This window comes from Dipodomys spectabilis, unplaced genomic scaffold (assembly GCF_019054845.1).
Source record: "Dipodomys spectabilis isolate Male_0828 unplaced genomic scaffold, ASM1905484v1 ptg000069l, whole genome shotgun sequence".
Classification (NCBI taxonomy): Eukaryota; Metazoa; Chordata; class Mammalia; order Rodentia; family Heteromyidae; genus Dipodomys; species Dipodomys spectabilis.
Genome location: NW_024870746.1, coordinates 19,563,471 through 19,584,179, shown reverse-complemented (window position 1 = coordinate 19,584,179; position 20,709 = coordinate 19,563,471). Strand labels below are relative to the sequence as shown.

At 41.8% G+C, this 20,709-nt stretch overlaps 1 protein-coding gene across 3 annotated transcripts in view; it reads right to left on the bottom strand.

The window, feature by feature from the left end:
* Positions 1 to 6,077: 6,077 nt before the first annotated feature.
* The window catches only part of Ints7 (integrator complex subunit 7), a 65,640-nt gene continuing 51,008 nt past the window's right edge, over positions 6,078 to 20,709 (bottom strand). For 2 of the 3 annotated variants that reach the window (XM_042681984.1, XM_042681983.1), the window contains 4 exons: positions 19,120 to 19,252; positions 15,245 to 15,343; positions 13,217 to 13,402; positions 12,185 to 12,616 (listed from right to left, as the gene is read on the bottom strand). In XM_042681984.1, coding sequence (XP_042537918.1) covers positions 12,332 to 12,616; positions 13,217 to 13,402; positions 15,245 to 15,343; positions 19,120 to 19,252 — 703 coding nt within the window. In that variant the 3' untranslated portion in view covers positions 12,185 to 12,331. Of the gene's footprint in view, positions 6,237 to 12,184; positions 12,617 to 13,216; positions 13,403 to 15,244; positions 15,344 to 19,119; positions 19,253 to 20,709 lie in introns of those variants that run through there. The other variant, XR_006147710.1, reaches the window with a different exon arrangement.

The following is a 20,709-nucleotide window of genomic DNA, read 5'->3' as shown; positions in this document are numbered from 1 at the left end:
CTTCCAATCTCAGCCTCCCAGGCAGCTAGCTAGCATTACAGACACGAGCCACCAGTGCCAGGTTAGGTTTGTATTTTTTATTTTTTGTTCTATTTTTTGACACAGCCCAAGTTGGCCTTGAACTTGAGATCCTGAGTGCAAGTGACTTATGTTAAAGATTCTACTTCTTTGTTATGAATGTTCTAAGTATATTTCCCTTGTAGGCTTGTTTTTATGCTTTTTCATATTCAAAAACCTTGTAAGTATTTGTACAATAGGAGCCATATTTTCTTTGCTATAAGTTCTGCCCTACCTGTTCTCAGAGCCATGCTTGAAGATGGTGTTCTTCTCCACAATGCCCTAGCCTCATGGTGACTTTTCTTTTTCGTAGACATGGGGGTGTTTTTCCCAAGTTGCTGACCAGAGGAGGGATGACTCAGATCAGATTTCTGCTTTGCAGGTTTTAGAAGTGGAAAGTGGTGGCAAAAGAGTTCCCATTATCTAGAGACCCATTGGCAACACTTGGAGAATGAAAAATGGAGTGAGCTGTGGTAAGGGCAATTCTTCCCTTGTTATGCAAGAGAGGTGGGAGTCATGGCCTCTCCTTCCAAGAACCTAGCTGCGGGCCAGACTCATTACAGTGGGGAAATCTCACCGAAGTGGGAACACCTGAGGGACAAGACTGGCTGCTAAGATCCACCAAATGAACTCTCCAGCAATGCCTGGCATGGGCTCCTCTCCCGCAGGAGCTGCTGATTGCTCAGGCTTTTACAATTCTCAAGCTGTGTTCCAAGGAGCTTTTGTGGTTTAAATCAATGTGCTTCTGGGAATAAGTGCCCTTATTATTTCCTAGTTCACATTAATTGCCTTGCTCTTATACCACTGTGACATAATACCCTTTGTACAGCGGCACAGTAACAGTCCTTTCAGGAATCTGTAAGAGCTTTCTAATTAGGACCCACAACCTCAAGACAGAGGGAGAATCTGAAGCCCAGAGGCAGGGATGACAAAGCCTCACCTTGGTCACAAAGGAGCCAAGACCAACTGTGGCCCCTACTTGGGAGTGGGTGGGCCCATGCTACACTGTGTTTCTAGCAGTATAAACAGAATTTGGCTGCTTAGGTTCATGGCAGGGAATTCTGGGTCTTTGCAATCCTGCCCAGTGCCATCTGCTATTGGATTGAGGACGCAGGAATTGATTAATAACTGTAATGTTTACGATCAGTTCTCAGGGGCCAAGCTTCTAGGACAAGCAATTACATGGACAGTAGGCTATTTGAAAGTGAATTCTGCCTTAAGTAAACTTTATTGACTACTTATTATGTGCCAGGAACCATGCTGGATGTGAAGAACACAAAGACACAACTTCCAAATGCTCCTGCAGCACAAGAAAAGCCCCATGTCTCTTCCTTATAGCAGTTATATTACTTGCTTCAATTTTAAGTCTCCTTGTTTCATGTTCTGAGTTTGAGATGAAGGATGTAAGGATGACAGAGGTATGCAATGTCCTAGGCTTGTTATGCCCAGATAAGGATCCCCAAAGACCACCAAGGAGCCGATTCTGATGCTGCAAGCACACAAGAATCCTTTATTGCAAGTTCGAGCCTGGACTCTTCCATTTAGCAGGGTTATTATGGTTACAGCAAGGGTAGGGGGTTTCCAACTTACATGATTGGTTGGCACTTAGTGAATCTTGTAACAATCTTATTGGCTAGCTTGAGTGGGCTAAGCGGTTAAGCAGCAAACTATGTTAACTATGCATCTGGAGCTTTAGGTACCTTCCTGTCATCTGCTGATGGCTATTGCTAGGGGAGTTATGGGCAGGGCATTATTGGGACATTCCGCAGTTTTTCCAGGAACCTGAGTTATTATTTTTGGTAAAAGTCTTCACAATGGATACTTTCCGTAAAGGCCTTCACAATGAAAGGCCTTCCTTCACAATGGAATCTAAGTCCAAAATGGCTGTACTTTGGCGAAGGCCTCTCAGGCCCAGGGAACAAGGAATCTAACATGTCCTAAGTGGGTATAGTTAGCCAACTTTAGTCTAAACCTTCCTATTCTCTGTATTTTATTTTGGATGTTAAGAAGATGAACTGTTGTTGAATTTGTTTTTGCCTTGTTGCTTTAACCTTGAACTTCTCTCCATGGAGCTAAGGATCTCTCTGACTAGGAAGGATCATGTGCCAGGGAGGGCTCAAAAGGAATGCACAAAAATGAGTGTTTCACCCAGGGCAGCAGGGAACCTCAGACAGAGACTCAGCTGGGCCCTGCATGTAACAGATAACCCATCGATCCATGAAGAACCAGAGAGAAAGGAAAGGGGAGGTGAAGGATGAATGAGGAAGACCTAGCTGGACACTGAAGCCCAAATCACCCCAAAAACAGCGTTCTCAAAATTCTTATGGTGATTCTGTTGCAGGAGATGGCGAGGAAGACTCAAGAGATAATAAAGTCTCTTAAAAAATAATAATTTTCTTCCAAGCCTTAACCAGTCCTTTTCACCTCAGACCTCAGATCACAGGCTTGGCGACTCTAGAGCTCCACTGGGCCTCTGTGATACCATGGGCCATGCTTCTACCATTTCTCTGCTCAACACTCAGAACCTGGAGGCAGTTTAGTCTCTGCCTGGCTGAGGTGATGAATGGGGTACCATCAGTAGGCTGATCAGTCAGGGCCACTGCGAGCAGGGATGAGAGCAAAGGTTGGAGGCAGAGCTGCCTGGCCAACAGAGGGACATGGGACAGTGGAGGGAGCTCTTTGATCCCACTGACAGGATATAGTAATGTTGGCCACCAGTGGTCCACAGTGATGCCAATCTTAAGGGCTGGCAAGCCTGGCCACTTCAGATAAGGTTGAATGTGATATAAGCTATTCTACCTGGCTAAAGAACCAGCATACAGAGGGATAGAAAGTGTGTGTGTGTGTGTGTGTGTGTGTGTGTGCGTGCTGTAGGAAAGAGCATTTCGGTGGAAGGCAAAACACAAAGCCACAAAGGTGAGAATGTGCAAACCAAGCTCGCAGAATGTCCAGGAAGCTAACTTGCCTGCAGTCTGGGTTATACACATAGGGGTGTCCAGGGATGAGCTTGGCTGTTAGGCTGGGGTGTCAGTGGGCAGGGTCTTCAGTGGCAGATGGAAGGATGTAGACTCTATCAGGATCAAAGTGAGCATGGTTTTTGTTTTAAAAAACTGGGAAACAATGGAAGTAGTTTATTCTGAGGAGACCAAAAGGAGTAGCAAGGAAACCAGGAAGCGGAAGCAATATTCCAGGAAGATCGTAGGTTGTGAGCTAGGAGGTCGGTCGTGGGAACAGCAAGGGATAATGCTGGGAAGGACAGGGCCTCCTGGCCTCCAAAGTAGGGCAGCTTCTGCCTGGACACATATCTCATAGAAACACGCAGACACGTATGAGGTGAGAGAAACAGCCTCTTCACCCTCATTCCGTTCTCAGCTGTCAGCTTTGACCCCAGTCTACCCCAACACTTCTCTGAGCCCTTCTCTTCCCTCCATCCCATTCTAGGCCATGCTGGAGGCATTTGCTCAAAGGACAGGGGTTATTTATATCTGCAGCTGCACAGCCAGAGTCTTCTATCAGAGGAATTGTGTTCAGTGGGGAGCAGGCCCACACCCCATCTCCCAGGCAAAACCCTCAGTAGGGAGCCTGCAGCTGTGACCACCATGTGATTCTAAGGGAATGGCGCCAAGAGGTCATATGACCCATCCAACTGCCTCCAGAGGCCCTCTGGCAATGCCCCCCTGTGGCTGGACAGACCTCCTGTTCTAAGGCCCTTAATAGTTCTCATACCACCTCTTTCCTTTAGCATATGGTTATTTTCCTATTTCACCAAGTCCTTCCTCATACCCCTCCTAAACCCCAGTTCTGGGGTTGGAAGGTGAGGGGCATGGCTGACTCTCCAATACCCAATAAGTAGGGAACAAGTTCTGATTGGTTAGCACATGGCTCACTGTGCTGGTTTTGCTTCCCTTACTTCTTCCAGCCTCAGCTCAGCTCTGGACTTGTGTTGGTCAGGAAGACTGTGTGACAGACACCAAAAGGAGTTCTTGAGTCTGTGAAATTCTGGTCCTCTAATGACCTGGAACGTTACTCTTCTCAGAGGCAAGAGCTGACCACAAACCTGTCTTAAAAGGACATTTCTTGCCCAGATGCTGTCTGGGCCCACACACTTCACCTCGAAGGGATCTGACCAACATTTGGTGGGCACCAGCCAGGTACCAGGCTGTATGTGTTATCTTTAGTCTTCACCACTCTTGAACAGGGCACTTACTAGCTCCTTTTGACAGATGAAACCACAGCTCAGAGGTATGAGGAATGCTCAGAAAACAGGGATGGAAGTAGAGCTGTGGCTCAGTGGGTAGAGTGCTAACCTTGAACCAAAATGCTAAGGCACGGTGAATGTCAAGCCCTGAGCTCAATCCCCAGTACTGACACAGAAAATAACCAGGGGGTTTGCCGTGGAGCAGGGAATATTAAAAGGAGCAAACTGTTCCTATGAGCAGGACATGGTGACATCTTCCACCACGTGTCTAGGTCGCTGTACGCAACATTGAATGTGTATTGGGTCAGAGGTACACAAAGGGCAGAGACAATTGGATGGACTGGTCTGAGGGTATTTCTGCAGGGCTGGAAGGTCAAGTGCTTTTTCACTGTGTAACAGTTCAGAGTTATAAACGACCACGCTCTGATCAGAGCTATTTCTCTCTGACAGGGTTTTGAGTTTTCCATCTCCCTCCAACAGAGACCTGTAGCAGGTTTAAGGCAGCCATGGAAAAGCCTATTTCTTCTTTCTTCCCTGGTGAAACTCATCAGACACCGAATCAGCTCAGGCTCATCCAGCAGGGTTTCATCATCAGCCTTCACCCCAGTCTCTGTGAGAACCAGTGGCACACACAGAATGTGCCATCTCCATTCCCAGTGCCTGGTAAGTCACCTGATGGAGTCTAAACTGTGTGGCCTTGCTGGCTGTGCCTTTGGCATGGATCTGGCTACGACCAAGCTCACAAGCTCCGGCTCAGACAAATGCTGAAGAGCCGCAGGGCTGTAATGTCAGCTGACTTACCTTGAGCACTCAGGATGAGGAAATGTTTTCCATCAGCCATTTGGGCAGGGGTGGATGTGGGTGTGGAGGCTGGGGTAGCGCTTGAGACTCTGTGTTCTCCTATGTCAAGGGCTCTCAAGGAGAGTTCAGAGGTACTCCTTCGCCGAGACGGCAAACCTAGCCAGGACTAATACACTTTTGAGCATCCCAGGGGACAAAATAACCACTGAGTAGGAAAGAGCTGATGCGGCTTAAGTGATTCCGTGATTACAGTTCTTTCTCAATGTCCCTGGTCTCTTGGAATGTGACACTGAGGCATTTTGAGTCACGCGATGGCCCGGCCAAAGCAGCAGCAATACATTTTAAGTTTTGAGTATGAACTCCAGTTCCTTGAGGTCACGCAGCTTACTCTTCAGGAACTTGCCTTTTTTCCCTTCTCCCCTCTCTGATCATGCCTAGTAGCGACCAAGAAGGGACATGGGTGTGTTTTTGTGTCTGTTTTGTCAGTTGTGGGACTTGAATTCAGGGTCTGGGCGCTCGTCCCTGACCCTCTTTGTGCTCAAGGTTAGGGCTCTACCACTTGAGCCACAGCACCACTTCCATTTTTTGAGTGGTTAATTGGAGATAGTCTCACAGGGACTTTTCTGACCAGACAGGCTTCAAACCCTGATCCTCAGATCTCAGCTTCCTGAGTAGCTATGATTACAGGTATGAGCCACCACTGGCAGGCTGGGACATAGGCATTTTAAGTGTTGCAAAAAGTCTGTTTTCCTAATTACTCTATTTCCCTTCTGCTTGCTACTAAAGGATAATATCAAGATTCAGAAGACAAGGATAGAGCCCCTGGTAAGCAAGTACAATGCCCTGATCTTAAATCCCATAACTACTGAAAAAAAAACAACTGTTTAGAACATGTGCGGGATTGTGTCTGAGGTGACAGAGGACCTGCCTAGTGAGCCCAAGTTCAATTCCTAGGACAAAAAAGAAAACCCAGAGGTGGCATGTTTTTGTGCTTCATTTCTCAGCTTTTATTATAAACACGTTCTCTATGTTCTCTGACAGGAGAGGGCTGGCTCCATCAGGAGACTACACAACTTTGAGGGGTCTTCCGTGGATTCTCCCATCTTCAGATCAAGCCTGGTTATACGCAGCTCACAGCAGGATGGGAGCTGCTCTCCCTATTACATGGCATCTGCACTTGCTGGTGGGTAGGGACAAAAAAACAAGGGTGTGGGGATACAAGTGTTAACAGTTCACCCTGCTCAGCTCACTCCTTCTATGTCATCAGGAGGTGATGGAAGCAGAAAGCCTCATTAGCTCCACTGTTTCACTTCTCAGACAGATCTTAGGACACAGAGGCTCTAGGCACTGGTAACCTTTCCTAATTCTCAATCTAATTTAGTCCTATTGTGAGGGTTCCTAATCATCTAAACACTTGATTCACTATCACAAATAAGCTTCATTAAAATTCACAAGTGACACTGGATGCTGGTGGCTCATGCTTATAATCCTAGCTACTCAGGAGCCTGAGATTTGTGGGTTACAGTTTTGAAGCCAGCCCATGTAGGAGTCCGTGAGACTCTATTACCAATCTACTACTCAAAACGTGGAAGCAGAGCTGTGGTTCATGTGCATGTGCACACACACAGATACATGCACAGACAGACACACACACACATCACAAGTAACATCTCTAAGAAACCTAAAGGGAGCCAGGCGTTGGTGGCTCACACCTGTAATCCTAGCTACTCAGGAGGCTGAGATCTGAGGATCTTGGTTCAAAGCCAGCCCAGGCAGGAAAGTCCGTGAAACTCTTATCTCCAACAAACCACCAGAAAACCGGAAGTGGTGCCGTGGCTCAATTGATAGAGCGCTAGCCTTGAGCTGAAGAGCTGAGGGACAGCGCCCAGGCCCAGAGTTCAAGCCCCAGACAAAAAAAAAAAAAAAAAAGGAAGAAAAGAAAAAAAAGAAACCTAAAGGGAGTTGAGAAAGTAGTATTTCTTCTTTACATACCTGCTTTCTTTGACATATCCTGACCTCTGGGAATTTCCTGAGTTTTCTCATTTTCCTGATTTTTCTAATTCATTTGGGGTTGTTTCCTTACCCTTAGAAATGTGTCTTGCTCTGTTTTAATCATAACTGTAATTCAAAACTCAGTTGCTCATAGTTTACTGTACTGAGATCTACCATAGGCAAGTGGACTGGTTCCAGCAGGGCCAGTAAGGCACAGCTTCTGATGTTAAAGGTACTCTTGGGCAAGAATTAAAAGGGCAGGTGATAAGCTCCTGTGAGGTGCTGCTGGTAGGAAATCTAAGCCAACTCTCCAGACCTTCAGACTTTCACACGTCCCATTGTGTACTTTCAGTTTGATTGATAGAAGCTAAATCCAGCACTGTAGAACAGGGTTTTGTTGGGCCACACAGGATTGCATTACCCAATCCACTGTTAGCTATACGCTTCCATGTGGAACCTGTAGTACATCGAACGATTTCAATGCCTCATCTAGTGGCCTACTTGAGGGTTTTATCTAGGTCTTAAAGTAAAAGTCCTCATTGCTTCTTCTTTCATTCCCTATGCCATCCCATATTATAGGCAGTAGCTACACAAAGGTATTCAACAGAACTAACAGTAAATGAAAGATTCCATTTTCACCATACTAGCCATGTCTTAAAAAGTGAGTACTTCTGTACACAGAAGTTAGGGGCTAGCCGGGCGCCGGTGGTTCACGCCTGTAATCCTAGCTACTCAGGAGGCTGAGATCTGAGGATCACCATTCAAAGCCAGCCCGGGCAGGAAACTCCATGAGACTCTTATCTCCAATAAACCACTAGAAAACCAGGAGTGGTGCCTTGGCTCAAGCGGTAGAGTGCTCACCTTGAGCTGAAGAACACAGGGACAGTGCCCAGGCCCACAGTTCAAGCCCCACGACCGACAAAAAAAAAAAAAAAAAAAAAAAGTGATGGGCTCTATTGGACAGTGTAGTCTTACGACCATTTTCATTACCGCAGGAAGTTCTATTGGCCAGTGCTGCTTATACTCCATATACCAAGTGGCAGCTCATCTTCTTTTTCAACAATCCCTTCTTTGAATCAAACTATAGTTCTGGAATTATCTTTTCTTGTGGGGGGCGATAGGGAGAAAGAATACTGGAAATTGAACTCACGGCCCTTGGGCATTCTCCTGCCTGAGTTATATCCCCCAATATTCTGCTGGCATTTATTAAACCAGTGACCTACTTAAGGATCCATGGTGCATTAATTCTTATAAACAGAATTTACGAGGTCATTGCAAGGATATGCAGATCTTCTTTGGTTGGTTAGTTCTTCACAGAAGAGTGACTTTGATATAGCCTCCAACTATAAATTACCTGCCATCTTGGTTAGTTGGAGCTAGATAGGGCACATCAGATCTCTTGGTGTGAGGTGAAGTTCAACAGTATTTTAATCTCTATATGGTCAATACACTATTGCTATCATCATTGAAGGAAACTAGCATGAAAGTATTTTACATAATTTTCTTTGTATGTTTACCTTGAAATATTTTAATGATTTCTAATAAAAATTGTGTTTTTGTTAGGCCAGCATTATTTTTGCTATTTTGCTAAGACTGGGCATAAAGAAAGATAATTTGAATATAGTTAGTAGTAGGGGAAAAGTAACTTTTTATTTGGAAGAGATAAAATGCCAAGTTTAAGAACTGACCTAAGACTGAAAAATAGGATAATGATACTAGCAATAATTATAACAGCAAATACATTTGTCTGCTGGGGGCAGGAAGGATTTGTGTTATACCTACCCTTAAAACACTATTTTCCTATTATTGAGATACAGTAAGGAAAGGATGCCCTTTAAGTAGCTTGTCCAACCTCACAAAATTAGGTACAGCTAAAGTTTGACCTGGGTAGTGTGGCTTCAAGGGTTGTCCCATCAGCTTTTAGGCTACATTAAAGTCACTATACATTAAGAACAAATAGCCCTGTCTTCTTAGATTCAACCAGTGCTTTTTATAATCCATATTTCTAAATTTTTGGAACATGCTTATTTCATAATTTAGAATGTTTATCTTTTGTCTTTCCTTGAGTAATTTTTCCTTTCATTAATTGTGGTATTGAAATGATAAACAGCTCCTCCCCCTCAAGAAAAAACTGATGCAAAAAGAATACAGTAATTATACTGAATATAAAATCAGAATTCTGTCCTTGTGTCTAAATAACATACTTTTTTTTGTTGCATGGTTACTTTCATACTCTGAAATATTTGAATTTGTTCTTAATAATTCATTCCCAAATTTGTACCAGGGGTCCTGTAGTACACTAAGTCAGAATTTTCATACTTAACAAAAGTCTTTTAAGGACACAAAATCTGGGAAGGTCTCAAAGGAATTGGTGGCTTTCTAAATTTGTTCCTTTTTTAGATAATTCTACTTTGAAAGTTCCAGAAACCTGAAATCCACACTGTAATATTAGCTACTTAATTAAAAAATAAAGACTTTCCAGGAACTGATGTCAAAGTATAGCTCAGTGGTAGAGTGATGCTTAGCATGTGGAAGGCTCTAGGTTTAATCAAGCTACAAAAAGCTACAAAAAAAAAGCTCACACCCATAATCTTAGCTACTCAGGAAGTTTAGGATCGCAGTTTCAAGGCAGCAAAGGCAGAAAGTCTGTGACACTCTTATTTCCAATTAACCACTAGAAAACTGGAAGTGGAGCTGTGGCTCAAAGTGGTGTAGTGGTAGAGTGCTAGCCTTGAGTAAAAAACCTTAGGGGCAGCACCCAGGCCCTGATTTCAAGGCCCACAACTGACAGAAAAAAAAAAAAAAAGCTTCAAAAAAGTTTTTCCAAAAATAAAAAAATAAAACAAGTTTTTCCAATTTTTCATTTTTAGTTTTTGGGCTACCTGATACTGCAATGCTTGAAGAAATCTAGTCTTAACTCGGTGATTTACAAAGAAAATAATTTTAGAGAGTGGTAGAGTGACTTGCCCTAGATCAAAGAGTTAAATCATCAGAGCCAAAAGTAGAACCCAGGCTTTTTTATTTTTTTTTATTTTTTTGGGTCCGGTCGTGGGCCTGAACCCTGGGCCTGGGCGCTGCCCCTCAGCTCTTCAGCTCAAGGCTAGCGCTCTACCACTTGAGCCACAGCGCCATTTCTGGCATTTTTTTTTTTTTGCTTATGGGTGCTGAGGAATCGAACCCAGGGCCTCAAGCATGCAAAGCACTCAGTGCTTTACCACTGAGCCACCTTCCCAGCCCCAAGAACCCAGGCTTTTGATTCAGCTCTTTCCATACCAAAAAGGACAAAGAATTCTGTGCTTCTTCCTTACCATTCTGGTTATTTTCCCCAAATCTTATGTTCCTAGATGCTCACCAAAGATACTGGTGGGCTTCTATAGAGATGTGATCTACAGTGGACCCCAAAGACTTGCTTATGAAGATATCTGGACAGGACAGCATAGTGTACTATTATTCACAATGGGGCCATATATTGTTCATCAACCCAAGTGATCTTGAAGGGACCAGAATTGCCATTACTTCCTGTTCCTAGAGGTTAAAAGACAAGTTTTTGAAAACCAAAAATATAAAAACAAACAACTCCTTTTGCTAAAACTTGAACTCTAGACCTCCTTTGAATCCATGTGACCTTGATAAGAAAAAGTTAAAACACAAGCAAAGAAATTGGGAGATTTATTTAAAAGGGGGAAATTCCAGGGAATGTACCTTCTTCATATTAGCAGCTGCATCCAGCCCAATTAACTATTATCAATATCTGCAATCCTGCCAGCACCCTAAAGTTCAGAATTCATGATGCCCTAGCACTTAATGATCTTCAGAAACAGTTATGTTAATACCTGCTATAGTGTGTTAAGACAAGAAAGTATGTTATATGGTTTTCAACCAATATTGTAATAGAAAAAAAGGGGTTTTCTGGCTAGCCAGAAAATTATATTCCCTGAGCATCCCAACAGATTGAGGTTAAAGAGATTGTTCCTTCCACACAATCCAATCTAACATCACATACCTTGTCAAGTAATAACTAAAGAGTTGTCCCTTTTAACTTAAAACATTAAGAGAATAAACGTGATTTTTTCCCCACTTGTAGAAACAATGGAAAAAGTATATATTAACCACACAAATATCAGAAAATACAGCAAATTAACTTGCAATTTTTCTATGTAATTGCTAGCTGCTCTGTGAGTCTATTAAATACTAAACATAAATAAATTAAGATTGGTGTAGTACAGGAAGAGACAGGTAAGTAGTTAAAACAATGCAGTAGCATGTTTCAATCCTGCTAGACTGCAGGCCTCCTCATGCTCTGGAGCCTATGGCGTGACTACTACCACAGCAAACCCTGTGTGGACTGGTCACATTTCCCCATGCCTAGCTTAGCATTCCAGGTGGATGTCAAGCAGCAAGCCTTGTAGTTTGGTAGTGAGGCAATCAAATTACTAATCCAGTCACCTCAATATGTGACTATTCTTAAAAGGAGAAGAAAAAGTACACACTCAGTAACAACCACCACCACCCAAAAAAACCCAAAAACAAAGGAACAGCAATAAAATAAAAATGTTAAATATAAAATAAAGGACTTCCTTTAGAAGGAAACAAGAAAATAAAATCTTTTGGGACAGGAAACCAATTATTTTTCAAAATAATTTCTCAAAAAATTTTAAGGAGCCTGGGAAGGTGGCTCAGTGGTAGAGAGCTTGCCTTGCATGCCTGAGGCCCTGGGTTCAATTCTTCAGCACCACATAAGCAAAAAGAAAAAAGCCGGAAGTGGTGCTGTGGCTCAAGTGGTAGAGCGCTAGCCTTGAGCTGAAGAGCTGAGGGACAGCACCCAGGCCCAGAGTTCAGGCCCCACAACCGGACCCAAAAAAAAATTTTTTTTTTTTTTTTAAGGAAGCCAGGCACTGGTAGCTCATGCCTGTAATCCTAGCTATTCAGGAGGCTGACATCTGAGGATCAAGGTTCAAAGCCAGCCCGGGCAGGAAAGCCTGTGAGACTCTTATCTCCAATAAACCACTAGAAAACCAGAAGTGGTGCTGTAGCTCAAGTGGTAGAATGTTCACCTTAAGCTGAAGAGCACAGGGACAGCGCCCAAGCCCAGAGATCAAGCCCCATGACCGACAAAAAAAAAAAAAAAATTTAAAGGAGAATTTTCCCCCCAGAATGTTACACTGCAGAAATCAATGAGTAAGTGGACTTCACATGATAACTTTCATACTTAATATGAAAAAGCAAACCTTTTCAGTCAGTTTGATCAATCCCTTGGAAGTCTGCAGTGTGTGCATGGCATGGTTAAAACCGCGTGTAGGCATTGCGCTGCTGCTGCTGTAAGGGTTGCTGGGCTTGCTGCTGTTGTAGGCGAATCTGTTGGGAGTAAGGATCTTCCAGAGATTTGACAAATATGGTAGTTCTGGGGCCAGTCTTCCATACAATGCCATTGGCGTCTTTCACTGAGGATTCCACTGTGATGTTATGTGTTCCAAGGATAGCAAAGTTCAACAGGAACTGGGTACTGAAGTAATCATTATGAGGCTCAACTTTCTGCTCCATCTCATTGGTCATATTGTCAATGGGTATCTGCAATGAATGAATTGAATAACAGTAGCTACATTCATTCAGAGGCTCCTGTTCTAGGTACTCGGTTTAGTCCTTGCAAACAACAAAGATACAAGGTACTATTATCAATCATCCTTGCTGTTTAGATGAGGAGACTAAGACCGAGAGGTTAAGTAAGTTGCCCAAGGTGATAATAAAGCAGAGCTGGAATGTGCACTCAGGTGGGCTCACTTGGGTCTACTGGCCCAACAATGAACTGACATTGCCACTTATCTCTCCTTGATCAGAATAAGCTCCCAGAGCCTTTCAACCCCTTCACAGGCTGGCCTCTCTCCATGTTCTCTCCTCCCTACATCCCAATCCCCATCTTTATTCTGTAAAGTTACACACCTGAGTTAGTTGCCTCTATAGCTCTAAAAGTAATTAAAATCATTATTGGATCTCTTGTCTGCCTAGATTATCTGGGCAGAGGAAAGGGAAGTCTCCTCAAACCCCATTACCTGCTTTTATGTTCATCTGATCCCTCTGGAGGCAAAATTGCCACCTGCTTAATAATAAAAGAACACTGGCAAACTAAGCTGGTAAAACCTGTATCATAATTTTGCTGGTTTTTGAAATTACCTTGTAGTCTTGTCCTGATTTACTCTGTAGTGTAGAAGAAACATTCAGGCAGACGGACTGAATTTTGCGGAAGAGTCCTGGTTTAGACCCGTGCTGAACCACTCCCTCTACCTTTAACGCCAGCTGCTGGTTATTCTGTACGGCAATGGGTTCTGCAGGATTCCGAGGGGATGGAGACAGTGCAAGCTGGAATGCAAACATCAAATAAATGGCCAATAACCTAGAGCAAGCTTCCTTCTGCTAACCACTGGTAATAACTAACACAGTGGCCTAAGCACCCCACTATACCCATGTTGGGATAACTAGGCAGAAAGATCTTCAAAGCCCAACTTCCTTATGCCTTTTGTCTCTTAAATACTATAGAGCTTTTTATCCCAGACTTCAGTTTTGTTCAAGGGCAAGAGAATTAGAGACAAGCTAAGGCACTGCTCTGTCAGGGTTTGTGGCAGAACTTTCACTGACAATGAATCTCTTTCAGTAGGAAATGTACTGAAATGTTCATGTCTAGCTGCTGTCTCTATACTCTTAGGTAATTTAGAATAGACTAAGTTCAAATGCAAATGAACACTGACGCTAGGATTACTTGCATAATGAAGTCATGATATAACAATGTAAATTTCCACAAAGTAAGTTTCCGTGAGTTTTGGTCGGTGGCACTGAGAACTGAACCTAAGGCCTTCTGTATGTTAAACAAATACAACTGTTTTTCTTAAAAAAATTAAATTTAAAAAGAAAACATTTAAAGTCCCAAATATATTTCAATTGCAGAAAGCTCAAGTCTTGCTAGATGAAAAAAAAAATTGAGTTACTGATAATATTGTTGAGCCACTGAACTAATCAACCCTGGAGTCAATATGCTTTAGGATAAATTCTTGTCTAGATAACTAATTTTCCTGATTAGTCATTTTGAAATGGAATTTGGTTATTTTTAACCAAAAACATCTGTATGAGGGCAAAAGTTCACTGAAGACAGCAAGTGACAAGGATAATTCAGGAAATCTCTTAGAAGTGAAAATCCACTCCTTTTCCAACATTCTAAGTTTCAAAAACAGATTTTTTGGAGGTTAAACTTTGGTTCTCAAACATTCTAATATTTGGGCTATACCTTTCAGTCCTTCTGATTTTTTTTTTTTAAATGGTGCTGGTAGTGGGGTTTGAACTGGGTGCTGTCCTTGAACTTTTTCCACTCAAGTCTAGGGCTTTACCACTTGAGCCACAGCTCCATTTCCAGTTTTTTGGTAGTTAACTGGAGATAGGAGTCTCACAGACTTTCCTGCCCCAGCTGGCTTCAATCCTCAGCTCTCAGCCTCTTAAGTAGCAAGAGCCACCAGTGGTTTAAATGATTTCACAAAGTAACTCTAGTTATTTGGCCAGTTCCTCAAAACTTATGACTCAAAAGACAAAAGAACTTTGAAGGTAGGACCGGTAATATTTTATTGGACCTGCTTCAGTCTAAGTTGGGTCTGAATAGCTTGGTCAGACAGACTCAGTTCAAGATTTTTCTGGATGATTATGATAAAATCACCAACTTACTGCTAGAGGTAAGTGACAATGGACTATCTCCAGTTACTCAAATGTATGTCTCCATATATTTAGCAACAAAAGTTTAAAAGGGAGTTTAGCTTTCAAATACCACTGCCTTCACCAAATCATTTGTTAAAGGGAAGAAAAGCATACAACTAAACTTACAAATTTTGTTAAAACCCAAGTTAAGATCCTGAAGTATAGCTATGTCCTATATAATTAATGATAGATGTTTTTTTGTTTCAACATATGTTTTTGTTGTTTTTTTTTTAGGTCTGGTCATGGGGCCTGAACTCTGGGCCTGGGCACTGTCCCTCAGCTCTTCAGCTCAAGGCTAGCGCTCTACCACTTGAGCCACAGCGCCACTTCCCGCTTTTTTCTTTTTGCTTATGTGGTGCTGAGGAACCGAACCCAGTGCCTCATGCATGCAAGGCAAGCGCTCTACCATTGAGCCACCTTCCCAGCCCTCAACATATGTTAACGTTAACTGTCTTCCTATATTACCTTGATGCTGGTAGACTGCAGTTTCTGGAAAAAATATCTCTGAAATGAAAGGGGTACTTTCAGCAAGGCAATGATGGCATTGCAGAGGCATGCTGTATGCTGAGGAAAACAAAAATAGAGTAAGTTTTCGAATTTCATCAACAAATCGTACATTCAGGAAGGTATTTAAAATTGTGTATGCTGGAAATTATCATAAAAGTTCCTATCAATAAGCAATATGCACAACATTCAGGATGTATACCGGTTCACTCATTCATGTCAAGAATTATAGATTATTACATTATCTTGAACTGTATTCCACAAAAAATAAATCACAAATGGGAAGAAATCCACATTGCTCAAGGCCAAGCAGTTCTGGCATGAACTTAGGACCTGGGTGCTGTCCCTGAGCTTTTGTGCTCAAGGCTAGCACTCTACCACTTGAGCCAAATCCACTTCTGGTTTTTTGTTGTTGTTTGTTGTGGGGTCTGAACTCTGGGCCTGGGAGCTGTCCTCAGCTCTTCAGCTCAAGGCTAGCGCTCTACCACTAGAGCCACAGTGCCACTTCTGGCTTTTTTCTGCTTATATGGTGCTGAGGAACCAAACCCAGGGCCTCATGCATGCAAGGCAAGCACTTTAGCACTGAGCCACCTTCCCAGCCCCCACTTCTGTTTTTTTTGGTTATAAACTGGTGATAAGAGTTTCACGAACTTTCTTGTCCAGGCTGGCTTTGAACCAGTCCTCAGATCTTAGCTAGGACTACAGGCATGAGCCAGCTTAAACACAGTATTACTGGATCATTTTAGATACTAAAATACAGAACAACTATCATAGAGCAGAGTATAACAAAGAGTATGGTAAAGGAACCAGATCCCTACAGAATCTTGGCTTTGAGAGAGTTTATTCTTTCATCTCATCTCTACAAGTTAGCTTCTTTGTCCCAATAGCTATGATGCCCAGAGTAAGCAATGGTACAAACTGACTAGAATTCAGATTAAAGATAATTTTAATCTTTAGTTGCTATTTGTAATTATGCTTTTATGGGATTGTGAAACTTTCATAAAATACTTTATTTCTAAAGCTGATTTCACTCGTGAGTTTTGATAATCTCAGCATAACTTCAGAGGAACAGAACCACTGAATTTAAGTGAAAGAGGTCATATAACTCAAGGGTTCAAAGAAAGCCTGGTGTGGTGGTGCATGCCTATAATTACAGCACTCAAGAGGCTGAGGCAGAAGGATTATGAGCTCAGTCTTGAGATCCTGTCTCAAAAATAAATAAATAAATAAATAAAATAAAAGGGAAGGTTACCCAGGCTAACTTTCCAGTTTATTAATGAAAAAGATCACAGCTATGAAATGGAACAAAGTGGGACTAGAACTTGGGCTGCCTGACTTCTTAGTGACTATGTGCTATTCCATCAGTGATTTAAAAATAGACAAAAGTAAATTAAAGCCACATCAGAATGTTTTTAGCTTGGGATAAATCAGTACCATTCTATGTACTATGCCTTCCTCAGTCTACTGCAATCTCTATGCCCTGTTCCTACCCCCAGAACCACTGCAGATTGAAAACCACTAGACAGTAAAGGCAGGGTAGAGTGCCCTCTAGTTGCTCATGCTGTACACATGGCTTTAAAAAATTGGGCATTATGGAAAAAAGATGGAAAAATCCATTTGTTACTGGTTTCAGGCAGGTGAGTTTTATTGCTAAAGCAGCACTACACATCCTCCTGAACTAAGGATTCTGGGAAGCATGTGGTAGATTCATCATAGCTCTGGTGGAACCAATCTTTCACAAGAATTACTTTTGCTTCTCTCTTTCTTTTTTGGCAGTGCTGGTCAAATTATTTCCACATTAAACCAGCAAACTTCTCTTTTGTGTTATATCTCTACCTTATACAAAAACTCTACTTAGGTACATGTGTTGTTCCTTCTTAAGATCACAGACAACTTGAGGAAAGGTTATGTCTTGGTCATTTTCCTATTCCTAAGACTCAATAAATGCCTATCTGAGCTACACTTGGGGGCTCAGAATATAAAATGCAGTTTAGAAAGAGAAAAGGAAATTAATATTTTATTAATTAGTAGCTACAATTATACCAAGCACTGTTAGACATTAAGAAGAATTATTTCATTAAAGTTCCTAATAATCTTATGAGGTAGGTTTTCCCATCTCATATAAATGAACATTAAGTAATTTATCCAAAGTCATAGAGCTTGGCTGAGCAAGAATCTGAACCAAGACTGCATATTGGTGGCTCATCAAGTCTTAGCTATTCAGATTAGAGGACTGAGGTCCTAAGTCAGTCAGGGAAGAAAAGTTTGCGATTCCATCTCCAAAATAATCAGCAAAAATCAGGGGTAGAGATATGGTTCAAGTGGTAGAACAACAGCTGAACAACCCAGAAGCCCAAGTTCAAACCCCAGTACTCCTTCCCTTCCCCTGTCAAAAAAAAAAACAAAATTGGGGGGAGGGGGAGATCTGAACCTGTGTGAACCAGGGTTCTTTTCTCTATTTCATCCTGGACAGAAACGTCTCATTCTCTCTATTATATTCAACTACAAAAGGAAGTTATTGTTCAGCATCTATTTAATTTCTCAGGATAGCACTTAGTTTCACAATCTCCCCTAGCAACCAATCTCAATGTCAAACAGGCTGTATCAATTCAACAAATACTACAACAACTTTTACATGAAAAGCATAATGTCAAGGAGGATATTCACTCCTAGATCTAATCTATCTCTTTAGGGTAGAAACAACTTTTCTACGTTCTTCTAAAACACATGACTAAGGATGAGAGTACAGAAAAAAGAGCAGAAGCCAGGAGAGCTAATGTATGAGCAGAAGAGAAACTCTCCAGGCCCCAAAGTTCAAAGAATGGCTATTATAGATTGAATTTCTGTATCCTCTTAAGTTCATATACAGTGTTGAAGCTCTAACCTCCAACATGGTATGTAGAGGACAGGCTGTTAAGAAGGGATTAGAGCTGGATGCTGGTGGCTCACACCTGTAATCCTAGCTACTCAGGAGGCTGAGATCTGAGGATCAGGGTTCAAAGCCAGCCTGTGCAGGAAAATCCATGAGACCCTTACCCTTATCTCCAATAAACTACTCAGAAAAAGACAGAAGTGGTGCTGTGGCTCAAGTGGTAGAGCGCTAGCTTTGAGCTTTAGAGCTGAGGGACAGCACCCAGGCCCAGAATTCAAGTCCCATGACTGACCAAAAAAAAAAAAAAAGGAAGGGATTAGAGTTATTGTAGAAGAGGAAAAGAAACCAGATTTCTTGCCTCTGCCTCTTCTCTCTCTCCTCCTCCTACCCCCTTTCTCCACTCTCCCAAGGTTCTCCACCACTCATGCATGCCTCCAGCCACTTTTAGCACTTGCTACACCTAGACTGTATTCTTCCTGCTTTTCATTTCTTGATGTAGCTAGGAATGACTGGCAGATATCAGACCAGCTTGGATCTTGTGGATTTTAATGCCTAGACCAGTCTGAAATTGTGACCTTGATCTCAGCCTCACACACATACATCTAGGATGACTAGTGAAGAGTCACCGGTGCCTGACTTGATGCATTTTATTTTTAAAAAGCTTGGCTCCATCTGAGTAGAGATTTTAAATGTCACTGTGGCTTTGTAACAGAGATATACCTAGTGGTATAACAGACCATCCCATTTAATCCTTCAATGCTATGAGGCAGGTGTTATATCAACCCTGTTCTCCTGATAATTAAACAGGCAAGACGTTAATTTGTTAGGCTCACCTAATAATTATCAAAGATTAATAAAAAAAAAGAAACCTTATGTCAGAGTAACAAAAACTCAACAGAATGAATGTAACTTATGAAACCTTACGTCAGAGTAACAAAAACTCAGCAGAATGAATATAACTTGCCATATAAGAAACGGGAGTATATTTTCGATTGAGTGATTCTACCTCCTCCAAGACATGATTATATACAGACATCATTCTTCTCTCATATTCACTATCAGCATGGGCTGCTCCGGTAGATCCATATTCCTGGAAACTGAAGTGAAGATCAATATCAAATAATCAAATAAAACAGTAACTTCAATGGTTAAATGTGTTAAGCACAGTCTACATTCATGTTAATTTTAAGAACAATGAAGTTATGTCTGGAAGTGGAGATATGGCTCAAGTGGTAAAGCGAAAGCCAAGTGAGAACATCAGGTTCTGAGTTCAAGCCCCAGTATAGGCACAAAAACAAAACAAAACAAATAACAGTAACACAAAGTTGTAGATTAAAAAAACTGAGGCTTAGACAGGTTAATTTGCCTATACTCAGATAACCAGTAAATGAAATGGCGAGCTGGAATTTAAACACAGAACTGACTTCAAATGATGGAAATCTTAGCCACTCCAGTTGTTAGGTAGTATGAAAAAGTGTAAAGCAGTCATAGCCATGAAGTGAAACAGAAGATATTTGTAAAGATTACAATAAATTCATAGACAATTGCCAAATTACCAATAAAGACATACGAGTAACAGCTAAAAACAGAGTGAATTGAGGAATGCCATAGAACAAAATGGTCTTGAACAAATCGCTGGATAAGCATGATGGATATAACTTACAATAGAAAATAAATAGCTAGGAAATTCATCTAAAGCATAGAAATAATAATAATAAAAACAACCAGGACTGTGCAAAGAGAGCTAGTATACAGATCATTCTAGGAAATGTTTCACCTTCGTTTCTTCTTTTTTCCACTACTGCTACAAACGCCTAAACTACTACTTTTTTTTTTTTTTTTTTGTCGGTCATGGGGCTTGAACTCTGGGCCTTGGCGTTCTCCCTGAGCTGAGCTCTTCAGCTCAAGGCCAGGACTCTACCACTTGAGCCACAGCACCACTTTCAGTTTTCTGGTGGTTCATTGTAGATAAGACTCACAGACTTTCCTGCCCAGGCTGGCTTTGAACCACAATCCTCAGAGCTCAGCTTCCTGAGTAGTTAGGATTACAGGTGTGTGCCACTGATGCCTGGCAGGGATAAGAATTTTAATATAGAAATTTTAATATAGAATATCTTTTGGTTTGTGAAACCAAAGAATAAAATTTCTAGTTCAAGCTTGGTAGTATTATTACCTCACAATCTTTCACAATAAAGCTCAATTATACAAGAAACTGCTCAATTATTTATCCAAATCAGTGTTTTGCAAATAAAAGGCAGGATATTTCCCTAGACCATCTGGAGTCAGAAAATTTATGTTTTCTAATTATATGACCCTGGGCAAGTGTTAAGAAGACTACATCCTTTTTGCTTTTTCTTCTAAAATTCCTTTTCTAAGACACTGTTGTGAAAGAAAGGCAAAATAACATTTGAAAATATTTTAGGGCTAGGAAGGTGTCTTAGTGGTAGAGCGCTTGCCTCGCATGCATGAGGCCCTGGATTCGATTCCTCAGCACCACATAAACAGAAAAGGCCGGAAGTAGCACTTTGGTTCAAGTGGTAGAGCACTAGCTGTG